We start from the raw sequence: 18,423 nt of genomic DNA on the forward strand, positions 1-18,423 counted from the left end.
TCAATTAAAATAATTTAAAAGGAAATTTGTTTGGAAAACAATTTGGCAGATTCTTATAAAGTTAAATATACACTTACATACAACCCAGCAATTCACAGCTACAGATTTACTCAAGAGAATTGAGAACAAATATCCACACAAAGACTTGTGATATATGTATATGTGAATATACTCAGCACTTATATTCAGTTGCCAAACCTGGAAACAACCCAAATGTCCATCAATAGGAGAACAACAGGAAATTGGATAACCTGCAGTACAGCCATACAGTGGAATACTATTTAGCAGTTAAAAGATTAACCACTGAGACACACAACTATATGGATGCATCTTAAAATCATGCTGACTGAAAGAAGCCAGATACAAAGGAACACAGACTGTGAGATTATTTATGTGAAATTCTAGAAATGGCCAACTAATCTATAGTCACAGAAAGCAGATCAGTGACTGAGACCAAAGTGGGAGTCAACTGCCAAGGGACACAAAGAAAATTTGGCGGGGACAGAAATGTTCCATATCTTTTTTTTTGGCCGCACTGCACAGCTTACGGGATCTTATTCCCTGACCAGGGATGGAACCCGAATGCACTCCCTCGGCAGTGAAAGCACAGAGTCCTAACCACTGGACCACCAGGGAACTCCCCCAAAATGTTTGGTGTTTTTTTTTTAATAGATTTATTTATTTTTGGCTGCGTTGGGTTTTCCTTGCTGCGCGTGGGCTTTCTCTAGTTGCTGTGAGCTGGGGCTGCTCTTTGTTGCGGTATACGGGTTTCTCATTGTGGTGACTTTTCTTGCTGCGGAGCATTGACTCTAGGAGCGCGGGCTTCAGTAGTTGTGGCTCGAGGGCTCTAGAGCGCAGGCTCAGTAGTTGTGACGTACAGGCTTAGTTGCTCCGCGCCATGTGGGATCTTCCCGGATCAGGGCTCGAACCCGTGTCCCCTGCATTGGCAGGAGGATTCTTAACCACTGTGCCACCAGGGAAGCCCCCCCGCCAAAAGTGTTCTATACCTTGATTGGAGTAGTGGTTGTTACAAGGGTGCATGCATTGGTCAAAACTCAAACTACACATTTAAAAAAGGTACAACTTTACTGTATTTAAATTACAGTAAATAAAAGTTACTGTACAGTTAATAAAACTGATTTAAAAACACAATGTTAATGAACAATCTGAAAATGAAAACAATTCCACTCACAAATAGCAACAAAAAGAAAATATTTCAGAATATATTTAACAAAAGCACAAAAACTTACACTCAGAAAATTATAAAACATTGTTCAAAGAAATTAAAAATAGGAAAACACCCCATGTTCATGGATTAGAAGACTTATTGTCAAAATGGCAATACCCCCTACACTGATGAACAGATTCGACCAAATCTGTATCAGAATCCCAGCTGCTATCTTCGCAGAAACTGACAAACCGATTCTAAAGGGACCTGGTGTAGCCAAAACAGTCCTGAACAAGAACAGAGGACCCACACTCCTGAATTTCAACACTCACTACAAAGCATCATTAATCAAGACAGTGTTAGTACTCGCACAAGGACAGACATATAGATCAGTGAAACAGAATTCAGGGTCTAGAAATAAACCTATATATATATATATATATATATATATCCATGGTCAACTGATGTTTGACAAGGGTGCCAAGACACTTTGATGGGGAAAGAACAGTCTTTTCAACAAATGGTGCTGGGGCAGCTGGACAGCCACCTGAGAAAGAATGAAGTTGAACCCTTACCTCACGTCATAAGTAAAAATTAATGCAAAGTGGATCAAAGACTAAAATACTATAAAACTATGCTACATATTATAAAACTCTCAGAAGAAAACATGGGGTATAATCTTCATGACCTTGGATTTAGCAAAGGATTCTTAGATATGACACCAGAAGCATGAGCAACAAAAGAAAAAATAGATCAATTTAAAGCTTTTGTTCTTCAGGGAATTCCCTGGCGGTCCAGTGGTTAGGACTCGGCTCTTTCACTGCCATGGCCTGAGTTCAACCCCTGCTTGGGGAACTAAGATCCTGCAAGCCACGTGGCATGGCCAAAAAGAAAAATTGAAAAAATTTTGGGGAAAAAAAACTTTGTTCTTCAAAGGACACCATCAAGAAAGTAAAGACGACCCATAGAATGGGAGAAAATATTTGCAGAGCACATATCTGATAAGGGACTTATATCTAGGATATATAAAGAACTCTTATAACTCCACAATAAGCAGACAGCCCAATTTTTAAATGGGCAAAGAATCTGAATATATATTTCTCCAAGAAAGATACATAAATGGCCAATAAGCAAATGAAAAGACTCTCAACATCATTAGTCATCAGGGAAATGCACATCAAGACACTACTTCACACTAACCAGATGGCTAGACTCAAGGAGTCAGATAACAAGAATGTGGAGAAACTGGAACCCTCATATACTGCTGGTAGGAACAGAAAATGCTACAGCCTCTTTGGTAAACAGGCAGTTTCTCAAATGATCAAACACAGTTACCATATGACCCAGCAACTCCACTCCTGGGTATATACCCAAGAGAACTGAAAACGTGTCCACACACAAAAAAAGTACACCAATGTTCATAGCAGCACTGTTCATAAAGCCAAAGGTGGAAACAACCTAAATATCCATCAACAGGTAAATATAGTAGAATATATCCATACAATGGGATGTTATTATTCAGCTATGAAAAGGAATGAAGTACTGATCTACAACATGGACGAGCCTTGAAAAAGTGATGCTGAGTGAAAAAAGCCAGTCACAGAAGACCACATACTGTATGATCCCATTCATTATGAAAACTCAGAAGAGGGTATCTATAGAAACAGAAAGTAGATTAGTGGTTGCTCGTGGCTGGGGAGGGAGATGGGAAATAGAGTTGGTAACAGCAAAGGGTATGGGTTCTTTTTGAGGTACTGAAAATGTTCTAAAATTGACTGTGGTGATGGCTGTACCCATCTATGAATACACTAAAACCAAAATTATACTCTTTAAGTGGGTGAATTGTATGGAATATGAATTATGTCTCTAGGAAGCTATTAAAAACCTGTACTCAGCAATCACTTTAATCCACGTAAGCATGTGACTGATTTTCTTTTTACAATTTTATTGCCTTTTGACTTCAAAATAAGTAAATGAGCAATCTCACAAACATCTTTATTATGTAATTCCTTTCTTCCAAATGATTGTGTTAAAACATTATCATAATTCTAAATCTAAAATGAGGACTTCCTAGTGGTCCAGTGGTTAAGACTCCACGTTTCCACTGCAAGTGCCACAGTTTGAGCCCTGGTAGGAGAAGATCCCCCATGTCTAGCAAAAAAAAAAAAAAAAAAAAAACTAAAAGGAGAAAAAAAACTTAATGATAATAGTTACCAGGTGTACAAATCTGTGTGTGCCAGGCCCTCCTATGCCTCAGCTCATCTGAATCTCAGCATAACCCTATGGAATAAGCCAGTAACTTGCCAACGAAGAAGCTGAGGCTCAGAGAGGTAGCTTGCCCACACCTTAAGCACAGCCTGGACTGGAGCCAGTATTATTCCAATGAACTCTCTTTTTTCCTTATTATTTCACCTAATATACCTGCAGCTTGAAATTTAAATCATTTTACCAATTTTTCCTTATTACTAGAATAAATGGGTTGGCTTCAATCTGCTTAAAAACTATCCACTTGGGACTTCCCTGGTGGTGCAGTGGTTAAGAATCCGCCTGCCAATGCAGGGGACACGGGTTCGAACCCTGGTCCGGGAAGATCCCACATGCCACGGAGCAACTAAGCCTGTGTGCCACAACTACTGAGCCTGCGCTCTAGAGCCCGTGAGCCACAACTACTGAGGCTGCGTGCCACAACTACTGAAGCCCACGCGCCTAGAGCCCGTGCTCGGCAACAAGAAAAGCCACTGCAATGAGAAGCCCGCGCACTGCAATGAAGAGTAGCCCCCGCTCACCCCAGCTAGAGGAAGCCTGCGTGCAGCAACCAAGGCCCAACGTAGCCAAAAATGAATGAATGAATGAAAAATTAAAAAAAAAAACTATCCCCCTAACAACCAAACAAATGTGTGATCCGGGATAGAGGTGAGGGACAACATCTCTAAAAGTCACTGTGGGGACAAGTGAGGATGTCTGGATATGGATATTATTACAAAATTATTAATTTTCTTAAATGTGAACATCCTGATGTGGTCATGTGGGGAGAGGGTCCCTATTTTTATGAAGCACATGGCAAAGTATTTTTGGGGGGAGGGAAGTAACATCACATTACCAACTTACTGTCTAATGGTTCAACAAAAAAGAAGGGACTTCCGGGCTTCCCTGGTGGCGCAGTGGTTGAGAGCCCGCCTGCCAATGCAGGGGACACGGGTTCGTGCCCCGGTCCGGGAAGATCCCACATGCCGCGGAGCAGCTTGGCCCGTGAGCCATGGCCACTGAGCCTGCGCGTCAGCGTCCGGAGCCTGTGGTCCGCAACGGGAGAGGCCACAACAGTGAGAGGCCCGCGTACCGCAAAAAAAAAAAAAAAAAAAAGAAGGGACTTCACTGGTGGCGCAGTGGTTAAGAATCTGCCTGCCAATGCAGGGGACACGAGTTCGAGTGAAGCCACCGCAATGAGAAGCCCGTGCACTGCAACGAAGAGTTGCCCCAGCTTGCCACAACTAGAGAAAGCCCGCGTGCAGCAACGAAGCCCCAACACAGCCAAAAATAAATAAATTAAAAATAAGTAAATAAATCAAAATTAAAAAGAAAAGAAAACATAAAGCTAATGTGGTAAAAGGTTACCAACCGGTGAATCTAAAGTAAAGGTATGCAGGGCTCGCCTCTATTTGTCTTCAAACTTCACTGCACGTTTGAAACTTCTCAAAGTATAAAGAAAAAATAAGATCTGAAGCTTTAAAAAATTATTTCACTTTGTGAAAATTACTATATCAAATGCTTATTCACTTAGATGAAATTTCCAAGAAAATAAATTTATAAAATTATACTCTTATCAGACACCATAAACAGTTTTGAATCAAACACTTAAAATCTGTGAATAAAAACTATGAATGCCAACTTACAAATGTAAAAAGAATGATGTAATTTGAAAATAACTATTTGGCAACTATGATGTACTGATTGACTCAGGCAAAGAAGCATGCAAGGATTAAAATGGGTGAAATTTTGATGAGAAACAGGATGTTTACATAGCCTCTCCCCACCAGGTATGTACTAATTATAAGGGAAAAACAGCAACTTCACAGAGGAGAGAGCTGGCAGACACCACCTCAAACCAAGCAATGAAAGTTAATAATAACCATCACCATGGGACCAAGTGACACCACGTGACTCCTGATATGATGCCCTAAGGACACACCACTTCTTTAGTACACCTGCCAAAACACAGGACCTGAATCTCATCATGAGAGTGCATACAACAAACCCAAATTGAGGGACAGTCTCAATTCCAAAAGGTCAAGGTTATGAAAGACAAAAACTGAAAAACCACTCTAGGCTAACGGAGCTGAAAGAGACCCAATAGTTAAATGCAACACATGATCCTAGATTGAAAACCCTAGCCAGCAAAATAATTTCTAAAATAATACTGTATTTAAAATCATAAAAATAAAGAAAAATCTAGAAATTTTATTCAGTATTAATTCCCTGATTTTGATAATTGTACTATGGTTATGTAAGAAAATGTCTGTGTTTTTAAGGCATAAAAACACAGAAGTGTTTAGGAGTAAGGAGTATCATGTCTGCAACTTACTGTCAGGGAACAGACTGGTGGTTCCCAGAAGCAGGGGTGGGTGTAATGGGTAAAGAGGGTAACAGGCACAAACCTCCATTTATAAAATAAGTAAGTCCTGGGGATGTAATGTACAGCATGGTGACTATGGTTAATAACACTGTACTGTACAAGCAAAAGTTGCTGAGAGTAGATCTTAAAAAGTTCTCATCACAAGAAAGGAAATCTGTAGCTATGTGCAGTGTGGGATGTTAACTAGACTTGCTGTGGTGATCAGTTCTTAACATATGCAAATATGTTATCGTTATACTGTTCACCTGAAACTAATGTTGTATGCCAATTGTATCTCAATTTTAAAAAAGGATAGGTGGATGCATGAGAAACACCAAGCAGTGCCTGGAGTGCCCACAGTGGGCACCAAATTCATGTTAGCTTTTGTCATGAAATGCAAGATAAAAACTGACTATGAAGAAAATTCAAAACTTAAGACTTCAAATATAGAGGGCAATAAGAGAAGTCTAATGAACAAAAACACTAATCCTATCTTGGGAAGAAAAAAATCTTTCTGTTCATGGCTGTTATGATAGTAAACAACTAAAAATAACCTCAATGCTCCACTGAGGATTGGTTAAATAAATCAGAGCATAAGTGCTCCACAGCTATTAAAGTCATAACGTATGCTATGAAAGGGTATTCTGTGTCATGTAATATTGTTAACTGACAAAAACAGGATTCAGAAGTCTATGCAAAAGTACGAGCCTACATTTATAAAATATTTAATACATGCACATGGAGGAAAGTGAGGGGGCAAGGCGTACAGAGTCCCTCAGATGCCTGGGGGTTCCTGCAGGATGGACACCAATGAGCTGGGGCTGGAGTCTTCCTATTAATTCTCCTAATGCTGGGTCTCTCTCAAGTTTCTGCTCCTTCACATGCAAGAATTTGGTTTGCATCGTGGCTTCTCACTGTGACCTTTTAACTGCTTTTCCACACTAACTTGATAACCCTCGTATTTCCTAGGTTACAATCCCAAGAATGGGAATTTGATTGATCCAGTTCATCTTTTCTGGCAAGATGTGTCAGATTACCAGCCAGGATATAGACTTACTTCAGCCGGGAGGAGGGAAAAGGGGCAAAGGGCAGGTAGAGCAGCCAGATAACCTCCAAAAATTTTTGTAGAGCTAGGTGGCCGATAAGACAAACAAATAAACAGAAGAACTACTCCTTTCTGTTGAGCTGACATTTCCCCAGGCGTGGGGAACTGTGATTAGAAAGAACGTATCACACTGATGCCTGACTATCTTATTTGTACATAAACTGCCATTACGGAAGAATGAGTCCCATTAAGTAGTAGTCATACAAATCATTAAATACTTAACAGAGAAAAACTAAAAACTGAAGAACTCCAAACAATCAATAGATAAGCAAAAGTAAATCTAAAATTCTAATGATAAAAGGGGTACATTTCTGGGCCCAGATTTTCAATTTCATTTTCCTATATAGGAAGCTAAAACAAGGAGCAACTGGCAATCCTAGAGGTGGGGTCACTACCACCCCACTCCCAACAATCAGAAGGGGATAGAAGAGTGAAGAGGACTGCTAGTATAAGACAGGGAGGAGAATGTGGAAACAAGCTGACTCTTCTTTAAAAAGCAGGGGATAGGTTGTCCTACAATTGACCTCTTCAGTACAGCACTAAAACATTAACCTAGGAGGAACTGGGGTTTCTTTTTATAATATTACATATTACTTGTGAAAAAGTTTTTTCCAAAAAGTTCATTCCTGGGCTTCCCTGGTGGTTCAGTGGTTAAGAATCCGCCTGCCAATGCAGGAGACACGGGTACGAGCCCTGGTCTAGGAAGATCACACATGCCGCAGACCAACAAAGCCCATGAAGCACAACTACTGAGCCTGCGCTCTTGAGCCCGCGAGCCACAACTACTGAGCCCGCGAGCCACAACTACTGAAGCCCGCGCGCCTAGAGCCCATGCTCCGCAACAACAGAAGCCACCGCAATGAGAAGCCTGCGCACCACAACGAGTAGCCCCCGCTCACGGCAACCAGAGAAAAGCCCGCGTGCAGCAACGAAGACCCAACGCAGCCAAAATAAATAAATTTTTTTAAAAAGTTCATTCTTTTCCACCATTCTCTTAAGCCTCCTCGAGAGCTCTTTTCCTCTCTCATTCCAGGACAATGTAGTTTTAGCCTTTCCCTCTTGCCCTTCCCAACAGCCTTCTCTGAAGTCATCTCCAGCCTCTTCAAATCGCCAACTCGACGTACAATTGATTTTCAACTGTAATTTTCCTGTACTTCCCTGCATCACTCAGCAATGCAGACCCTGGAGCTATGCAAACCATCCTGTAACCACTGCGCTTAAGGACATTGTCACTGAGAAGCATACCTGCCAGGATCCTCCAGACCACGTGTTGTAGGACAGTCCACAGAGTTTTTTAAGTCACTGTGAGTACAGCATTCCATTACTTGCAGCCAAAAACATCCTTACCAGATACCACCCTCTCTATGCACCCAACACTGTCAGTCACCTAGTCGCACTATTCAAAGCCAGTGACAAAGGTCCTTTCCTGTTACCGCTACCTGCAGCATTTCACAACCACTCCACTCCTAGAGTTAAGCCCAGTTACCAATACCAGACTTAATCTAAAACATTTAGTACCCAGGACATTCTTAGTCTAAAACTTTGTTGTCATTCTTGTCCAAAACTTCACTGCCTGAATAAAAAAAGATTAACATGAGTGGGCCTGGCATTCCAGGCTTGCTGCAGCGTCCCACCTCCTGTCTCTCAACCTCATTTTTCACTAGCCCTCCAAATGAGAGAACTCTGATCGCGCTGCGCTTACTCACTGTGACCCCCCTCCCAGCCCTGCCTTCCGCAAGAAGCACATCACTCATGAGCCCTGTGGCCTCTGAGCTCCTGCAGCCATCGCTGCCACCCAGCCATTCACTCTTTCCTCCCTCACAACATACTCTAATTCCCCAGGGCAGCAGGAGAAGAGCCACCTGGTCCCATACCTCTGCAATTATTCTGGGGCCGTTAATGTTAATAAAGATGACAATAACAGAAGCGAGACTGGGATTTTAGATTCTCATTTTGTTTGTAATTCCACTATCACTTTGAAGACTTGCATAGTACAGAAATCCAAGTAGAGTTATAGATAATGAAGAGCGCTCCATCACGAAAAGTGATGAAACTCTAGTGGTATAAGGACACAGGCATCCTCGACATTGTTTCTGAGAGACACATTTTCCATTATGTTGTTAAACCAGGCACCCAGCCTCCCTTACTGGATGCTGGGGACAGGGAGGGGAACGTTCTAACAACGTGTGGGATACTAACCCAAATCATACCAGCCTAAGAGTGAAAAAAAACTAAATCCCTTAATTATAGCACAAGTGAAATTTCTCTAAGTCACCTTCCCCCTATATAACAGTGTCCCCTCAGCAAAGAACTCCAGGACACCGATTATAAAAATTGTCTCCCACACCTAAAAGACTCTGCAAACACAACCTTCCAGGGAAACAGAAGAAACACAATGGGAATGTGGGTGAGAAAAGATCTGCTAAAGAAGTAGGTCTGCTAATTTAACACATTTTCTGTCAAGCAAATCACTGTCCTCAGTGTACTGTTGCTGAAACAATGATGACTCAGGGAGGGGTGTTCATGAAAAGCAACTGGCCTGGAGAAAACACTCTCCACTCCAGCAGACCAATCACAGCACTCTCAGCTATAAGAACTTACTCCATTCTCGGCAGTTATTAACGGGAGTTGATTTGAAGGTTCAACATTAAAAACATGAAGAGTTTATAGTAACCGTGGCTCCATCACTGTCTCTGTTTTCACTTACTTGGGGGGTCACGGGGGGCAATGAAGGAGGCACAATCTGCGGTGACACCATTCACACGTTCAGTCCAGGGGCCACACTCATGCAGCCAAGCCACCCGCGGAAAGCCGTAACGGCTGGGCCGGGGGCCAAAGCTGAAGTGACCGTGACAGTGTGAGACGTACCAGAACACGACCATGTGCCTGGACCAGCCAAATGCCCATCTTCCAGTCCACGCAAGATCAGGGCATGAAACCTTCCGTACGTTTCTACATAAGCCGCACCCCGTTTCCCACGGGAGTGTGGATAACCTGCGTCACCGAGTCACTGCCGGGTGAGGTGGCGTAGGGGCCAGACCCCCACACCGCCGGCCGCCAGGACTCCTGGGCGCCCGAGAGCCCGCAGCGTGTCCTGCACACGGCTCGGGCCGCCACCACGCAACCTTCACTCCCGACCAAAACGAAGCCGCATATGCACCCACGACGGCGCGCGCGGTGCCGCATGAGCGGAGACCCCACGGGAAGGCGCGCGCCCCGCGGAACAGTTACACACCTCTTACAGCCTGAGGGGCTGCGTCCTGGCAGGCGGGCGCGCGCACGCACACACGCACACGTCCGCAGGCCCGCGCACGCACACACGCACACATCCGCAGGCCCACGCACGCACGCACACACGCATACGTCCGCAGGCGCACGCACACACACACACGCTAGCCCCCCTCCCCCTGCCGTCTCCGGTCCTGGGAGGCCCGAGGGAGGTCCCCCCGCTTCGTCCATCAGGAGTCGCAGCGCCCTCTCCGCAACACCCCCCCCAACCAATCCTCTTCCCCTAAACGACTCCAAGAAAAGAAAAGAATTAACAAAGCATCTGTTTCCCAGATTTCTGACGTGCAGTTGCTGGTGACTGCACACCAAGCACAGCAAACTCCCTTCAACCCTACACACAAAAACATCACAGGTTCACACCGGGGACTCCCTGTGGGGAGGAGCCCTCGCCCGCCTCAGGGCCCGGGGTGCTTCGTGACCGCGGAGGGCGGACTTTGGGAGGCGCCACGTCCTTGGCTGCACGCGGCCCCGCCACTCACGCGGCTGTAGTCCGGCCCCGAATGTCATAGTGCGAGGTTGGGAGAATCCTGAGCTTCGTACCACCATCCAGCTGCTCCTGTCTCGATCTAAGAACTACGGTAAAAAACCTTCCCAGAGTTTTCCGGTATAAACTAGTATTTGTTAGAGGCTCCTGTAGAGAAGACATGATGAAAGGATCCAAGAAAGAGTCCAATGAAACAGGAAAATACGGGGAAGGGGAGAAGAGATATCTGGAAAGTTTCACCGTCAAATGAGAGGCAAGCCCCAGGCCAGAACTTCAGCCGGTCTCCATTCAAAGTCGTAAGTGTGAATGCTGTTCAATTTAAGTGAATAAACAGAAGCGAACGAAAAGAACACAATTCAAGACCTGCATCCTCCTTTATGAGTTCCTCATAATCTCAAAATACAAAATCTTAGTTTGAGGACCTCGAAGACAGTGAACACAACAATTAAGCTACCCTTAAAGTAATGTATATGCAGACAAGATCTCCACAGAAAAACAAATTCATATAATCCACAAACACATCAAGTATGGATTTGCAGCTTTAGTTTGGTACAAAACTAATTGGTAAGACACGGACCCCAACACAGCTCATAACTTTGGTCCTAACCAGGGAGGTGGGTGACTTTCTGGATCAGATACCTGTGCCCTGCATGCTGAGAGACATCCGAAGGGAATCGTAGCGCGTTGGACAGAGGAAAAACCTAGGAATCCCCTAGTCCACAATTGCCTTTTTATAGACTGGGGCATCTGAAACCAAGCGATCTGCCTAAGATCACAGCTCCGGTTAATTTAACGACGGGGGGGGGGCGGGGGGGCCCAGGCCAGGTTTCTGGCTCTCTCTGCTCGATCCCTTCTGAAAGTATCTTCAATCCCATCAACTAGATCTAAGCCCATCTCGTTGGGAGCTGTGCCCTCTGTCCCCCACCCCACCCCGCCATCCCCGGGCCCTGTCCACACCCACTTTTCACCTGACCCGCCCTGCACACTGTTGGTCTCCAGCACTCTGCCAGAGCCGCTCATGCTTACCCCCAGCCCCACACACCCCGAGAACCCAGCACTCGGCCTCTCCTGATCGAAGGGCAGATCGGCGGCGGTACCAAATGCTGCCATGCTGCCATATCGTGTTTTAGGCTTCCCCTCTGTGTTCCAGAAGATTAAGCAAGACCAAACTGAACTTCCGTGGTAGAGTAAGCCAGGTGCTAACATGGGCTGTCCTTCAGGGATGAGAAGTTATTACAAATCCTTTCTACAGCTTGGAAGCTTCACGTGCAGCCAAGTGAAGATGAAGAAGAGGACTTCCTCTACAAGACACTGGTCTAGGCAGAAAAGGATCCAGGGTTCACTGTGGGTTGAGTGACACTCTGACGGAGCAGTCCCCTTTTCAGGGTTTCAAGATCTGCCCCTCTGGAATTCCCATCCTGTTCTTGGCCTTCCCTCCTCAGAGAAGGAGCACACCCTGAGTCTTAGAAGACATTTATCATCTGGTATTTTCCACTCAATACGTTACTCTGACAAACTACTAATTTTTCTTCTTTTTTGGCAGCGCTGGGTGGCACGCGGGATCTTAGTTCCCTGACCAGGGATCGAACCTGCACCCCCTGCAGTGGAAGCGCGGAGTCTTAACCACTGGACCACCAGGGAAGTCCCACAAACTACCAGTTTTTAAATAATCTTAAATCCCCTATTTCCTTCAGTCCTGCTCAAATGCCATCTTCTCAATGAGGCCACCCATACCTAATCACCCTATTTTAAATTCCAACAACCTACCCCCTCAACTTGGCTCTATGCCAATTTATTATCTGTCTCCTTCCACTAAAGAGGGCAGGTATTTTTTTGTTATGTTCACATCTGTACCTCCAGCACCTAATACACTGCATCTAGCACATACTGGATGCTCAATAATTATTTGCTGAAAGAAACAAATGAAATCATGAACTTGTTCCTCTGTACTCAGCAGACGTTTTTGTTTTTCTTTTAATTATTTTATCTATTTATTTACTTTTGGCTGCGTTGGGTCCTCCTTGCTGTGCGTGGGCTTTCTCTAGTTGCAGAGAGCTGGGGCTACTCTTCGTGGCGGTGTGCAGGCTTCTCATTGCGGTGGCTTCTCTTGTCGCGGAGCACGGGCTCTAGGCACGCGGGCTTCAGTAGTTGTGGCTCGTGGGCTCTAGAGCCCAGGCTCAGCAGTTGTGGCGCACGGGCTTCGTTGCTCCGCGGCATGTGGGATCTTATTTCCCCGACCAGGGCTCGAACCCGCGTCCCCTGCATCGGCAGGCGGATTCTTAACCACTGCGCCAGCAGGGAAGTCCCAGCAGAAGTTTTAAAAAGGATCTTCTGTAGCCCACGTTATTAAGAAGCAAAGAAGTGTACGCTTGCACTGTGGAATCTTGGCCATTACTTCTATGTCCAGCTCTTCATTTTACAGACGGTGAAACTTAAAGTAGCAGCAGTGCGATGTAGCATCAGTAGCGACGAATTTGGTTCATGGGACCTGAGATCCAGGTGAGAGTCTGTGCAAGAAACTTCGCCTCTCTAACCTTCCAATTTCCTCGTCTGCAAAATTAGCATAAGTCCCACCTCCCAGTGATGGTTAAGGATGGCTGTGAATAAAATAACATTTGGAAAATGCACAAAGTACCATACAAGAGTCCTTTCTCACTAGGCTGGTTGACCTGCCGAAGGTCACAGAGGTAGTTAGGGGCAAAGCTAGTAATAAGAATTCAAGTTTCCTAACTCCTGGTCCAGGGCATCTTGTGTTGTGAAACTAGCCTTCTGGCTCCCCTATTCAAGGCCAACTTAAATCTTTCATCTAGTTTAAGGCCTTTTAACCTTTGTATGGTTGGGATCTCTTTCAAAATTCGATGAAAAGTGACAAAGTACACACATGTACACCAACACAAAATCTCCTATAACCCATCCTTAGGCCCCAGGCTCAGAGACCACTGATAGGCCTGATGGACTAATAAGTTACTCTCAGCAAGTTTTATCACTTATTCTCATGTTTGATCATTCATGCCTAGAGCTCTTGATTCAAGAGGCTGGATCCAAGGAAACACCAACAGGAATCTGAATTAAAGACACTGCCCCCAGATCATCATGCTGATGAGGTGAGGGACTTAACCCACATACAACCACAACCAGGAAGGCAAAGGATTCTGTACTCAAAGGAGGAAGCTCAGGAAAAAAAACTAGACAGGACCATCAGATTATTTTCATCATGCCACTACTATATGAATCAGATAACTCTACGTGACCATTTTCAAATAACCACCTGGAAGCCCCATGGTTTCTTCTCTAGAGAAAATATGCCCAAAATGTTTATGATGGGATTTCCCTCTGCAACCCTACACCCACCATGATGAACTCCAGACCAGATTACTGAAGATGGTCTATCGTCCCTTACCTCTGGTTAAGTAAGACACGCTAGTCACTGTAAAGATCACTTGGCTAGAGGAAAAAAAATTAGTACTAAATCTTTTTTTCCCCTAATAAATTTACTTATTTATTTATTTATTTTTGGCTGCGTTGGGTCTCCGTTGCTGCGCACGGGCTTTCTCTAGTTGCGGTGAGCGGGGGCTACTCTTCATTGTGGTGCACGGGCTTCTCATTGCGGTGGCTTCTCTTGTTGTGGAGCACGGGCTCTAGGCACGTGGGCTTCAGTAGTTGCAGCACGCGGGCTCAGTAGTTGTGGCTCATAGGCTCTAGAGCGCAGGCTCAGTAGTGGTGGCATCCTGGCTTAGTTGCTCCACAGCACGTGGGATCTCCCCGGCCCAGGGCTCGAACCCATGTCCCCTGCACTGGCAGGCGGATTCTTAACCACTACACCACCAGGGAAGTCCCAGTATTAAATCTTTCGGGAGATCAATTCACCATTCTTCATTCTCGAATCAGGACAAAACGTAACCAGCCTAACCCACTAGAATGTTAAACAATTATAGAACACTTGATATAAATGAAGTGGTTCTGAATTTGATAATTTTCTGAGGCAAAGAAGGTGTGCCATGAGCTTCTTCGGTAATCCATCCAGTTAAGCAGCTAGTTATAGATATTTCATATTACCAACTACTGAATTCAGTATCATTAATCTACTGTTGTCCAGCTACACCTCAATCTCATCTGAAAAATTAAAACACCACTTAATCCAGGGCACAAAAACACGTGTGGGCATGTTTGGGAATTTCTAAATACGTTAACAGCTAACAGCTTTTACCCCTGAGTGGTGGGATACAATGTTAACAGTTAACAGCTTTTATCTCTGAGTGGTGGGATTATGGGTGATTTAATTCTCTTACCTATATTTTATATAATGATTTTCAAGTCTTATATAATGATTATGCATTGTTTTTAAAATCAGAAATTTTGAACTTAAAGCATATCTACACATTCGCAGATTTTTGGTCTGATGATTACAGGACCCGTGTTTGGGGGGCAGCAACAAACAAGTCCCTAAACATATCCCAAAAAACAAGAATCTGGTATATTGACTCTTCTAAAGAAATCCTGTACATTCAAGGCTAATTAACAGAGTAAAAAGGTTTTCTTACATGCAAAAATAAAAATATCCATGCTTTGGGGACCAGTTCTCTAAGTGGGAGGTCTTGACCTCTTGCAGAATTGCAGCATGAATGCTCCCAGCCCTTCAGCTATCTAAGAGATTGCCTTGCTTTAGATAAATAGAAGCCAAGTCCTTGAAGATTCTGCTTCCTAAATTTTCTATAAATCCATTGGTTTAGCTTGGTGGTCAAGGGTAAGATGAGTTCTTTCCCACAGCTGAAAACTGGTTTCCTAAAAAAGCTGATACCCAACTTCTACCACTTGGTATTATTCATCATTTCTATCTTTTAAAGTTGCAGTAAATTAAGATTTTATAGGGCCCTTGCAGCTGTCCAACTGAGCAGTAGTATTGTTTGTTTGTTTGTTTTTAAGAAGGCTCTTCCAGTGCATCATAAACTCCAACCAAGGGATTGTTTTTCAAACTTTCAGGACAATAAACTATTAGATTAAAAAAAATCACTTAAGCAAAATAAAAATTATTTACTTATTTAATTATACTTAGAGAATCAAAATTGACCATGTTCTCAGTGAGTTCTGCACTCACGGAGTCAAATTTGCTAGAAGCCTAAAAATTACTTTAAAAATTTTAATTTCTGACAATTACTGAGAACTTTAAGTTATTAAACTTTGCATTCATCAAAACACATGTGAAAAGGATTACACAAGAACTGCAGAGGTAAAAGTCACTACCCTTAGGTATCCATCTAGGGAACAACATCTCCAAATTATAAACAGATACGGATAATTACCAAAATACGTACACGTTGGATTCCAAATATTCATTTGTGTTTTATATACTTCAAATAGCACACATTTTAACTACAACAACCACCAAAAAAGTGTCACTTCCAAGGAATACCGGGCTCCGAAGAGAAAACACTCATCTCAAGTGGCCCTGATTATTCACCTGTAACAACGATTTTTCATTTCTGTTATACACACAGATTGGACCTCTCAGATCAGATTACATTGCCTTTAGGAATTCAAGCTGCTAATACTTAGAAACCACAGGTTCATTACTTAGAACATAAAACGTTATTTATAGATTACTCGACTTCTGTAACAACTTCGGGCAAGATTACTTCCTTCTATTTTTCCGTCAGCAAAATCGGAATACATGGATTTTTGCAAGATGAAATTTTTCCACCGTATTTTTAGACGGGGTTCTTAAACTCTAAACCCGAAATTCAGCAGCACCTCAGTCCTATTACGTTTCAGGGAGAAAATGGGGCAGGGGCAAGTTTAGCGGCACCACCACGGCATTGTCACCACAACACCTCCCACCGCAGCCACCATTTTGAGCAGCAGAATTAAAGTGCTGAGGATTTTCACCAACTAAAAGGAAACACGGGGTCCTCGGGACGGTTGGGGCACAAGTCCTGACGCTCGGCATTCCCTAATCTGTCGTTTCTCCTCCTCAGTCGGCGGGAGCCATCGTCCCGCTCACGTTTTTAGAAAAAGCCGTGCTCGTCCGAGTCACGTCCCAACTTTGAAAACGGCGTGCGGCGCCGGGCCCCCCGCACCCGGAGGCCGCCGCATTGTTGCCGCCCGCCCGCGCGCACCCTCCGCCACCGAGTGCGCCTCACTCGGGCGGCGGACCCACCGCCCCGCTCGCCCACCCGGCCGCGCCGGTGCCGCACCTTTGTCCGGGGCCGCGGCACCGGCCGGCCGCGCGCTCTCGACCCCAGGCGGCCGGGGGAGGGGTCGGGGCGCCGGCCAGGGGCGCCCGCCCGCTGCCCGGCCCCACAAAGCCCGCCGTCCGCTCCCCCGGCCGCCCGGCCCCGCGCCGCGCTCGCAGGGACGCCGCCGGGAGTAACGGCCCAACTTTCCCCGCCACCCGGTCCCCTCAGCCCGGACCCCGACCCCCGCCCTCCCGGGCCGCCCTGGGGCGCTCCCCGCCCTCAACCCCCCACTCAGCCCCTCAGACTCAGCCCCTCAGAGGTCCCCGCGCACCCCCGCCCCCCCGAACCTCACCCGGGTTCCGACCCCCGACCTCGGCCCGGCCCGCGCACCTCAATCTCGAAGTCCGGCAGGCTGAACGCCGTGCGGAAGAGCGAGCAGAAGTGCGCGATGGCCGGCACTTCCCACCACGAGCGCAGCTCGCCCAGCCCGGCCGCGCCGCCCTCCTCGGGGCGCATCTCCGGCCGCGCCGCCGCCTCCGCGCCCGCCGCCCGCCCGCTCCCGGCGCCGCTCCGGCCGAGCTACCGAGGCGGCTGCCCCGGGCCCATCGCGCCGCGGCCCGGCCGCCCAGCCCGCACAATGTCGCCACAGCCCGCGGGGAACAGATGGGCTGGGGGCGGGCGGGGGCGGGGCTTCGTCACAACAACAACCCCGCCCCCGCCCCCGCCCGCCGCCCGCGGGCCGCGCACGGGCGGGGGAGGGGCGCCCGAGGGCCGGGAGGAGGGGCCGCGGGCGAGCACCGCCCCCCGCCCCGCCGGGCCCCGCCCCCACGTGGCCGGGGGTCGCGCCCCTCGGAGGCGGGCGGGCTGGAGGCGCCTCGTGGGGCTGCGCGCACGTGGGGCTGGGGCGGCGGTTGAGGGGGAACGGGGAAGGGCGAGGGGGAAAGGGGAAGGGGGAAGGGCGAGGGGGAAAGGGGAAGGGGGGAGGGCGAGGGGGGCGGACCCCGCACCCGGGCAGAGCCCACAGGCCGCCTGTCCCCCGCCCCCGCCCGGCCGGCTGAGACCCCGCCTGAAGGCGCACGTGCGACGCCCGGGGGCGCGCGGGGCCCTGCGGGCGCGTCTTGCCGGCCCGGGGGTAACCGGGCGCCCGTGCTCCCGTCCCGGCCCCGGCTCGGCCGCTCGGGGATCCGCGCGGGGACCTTCGGGCGCGGAACCCGCCCGGTGGCCGCACTCAGCTGGGGCGTTGTGGAGTGCGCCTCCGGATAATTCTCTCCCTCACTTTATTCCCGTCATTTTGGTAACCTGTTCTGTTTTTATAAGGCAGCATTAAAAAAAAAAAACTTAAGATGTGTATTTAACTGTATCTTTCATGAAAGAAAATACTTCATCCAACACGGGCTCACTCCGCCTCCCCCCCGCCCCCTGCCCCAAGCTTACGCAGTTCTGCTCTTCTATTACCTGGAACTATTGGCTGGTTTAAAATTCACCCTCAGATTCTACCGTGTGTTTTAATCTTTGACCAAAATGAGCCCATATCTAAACGCCCCCAGGAGCAGGGGCTGCATTTTTGTGTGTTGAACGCGCGGCTCCTCGGCAGAT

At 46.8% G+C, this 18,423-nt stretch overlaps 1 protein-coding gene across 2 annotated transcripts in view; it reads right to left on the minus strand.

Annotated features, from left to right (window-relative positions):
- Positions 1 to 17,343, minus strand: part of CECR2 (CECR2 histone acetyl-lysine reader) — a gene marked incomplete at its 5' end in the record, with an annotated part of 159,155 nt that extends 141,812 nt beyond the window's left edge. For both annotated transcript variants that reach the window (XM_081249323.1, XM_081249322.1), the window contains one exon: positions 17,218 to 17,343. In XM_081249323.1, the coding sequence (XP_081105449.1) occupies positions 17,218 to 17,343 (126 nt within the window). The remainder of the gene's footprint in view (positions 1 to 17,217) is intronic.
- Positions 17,344 to 18,423: the final 1,080 nt, after the last annotated feature.

Source organism: Mesoplodon bidens, assembly GCF_964165515.1.
Source record: "Mesoplodon bidens genome assembly, chromosome: 11".
NCBI lineage: Eukaryota > Metazoa > Chordata > Mammalia > Artiodactyla > Ziphiidae > Mesoplodon > Mesoplodon bidens.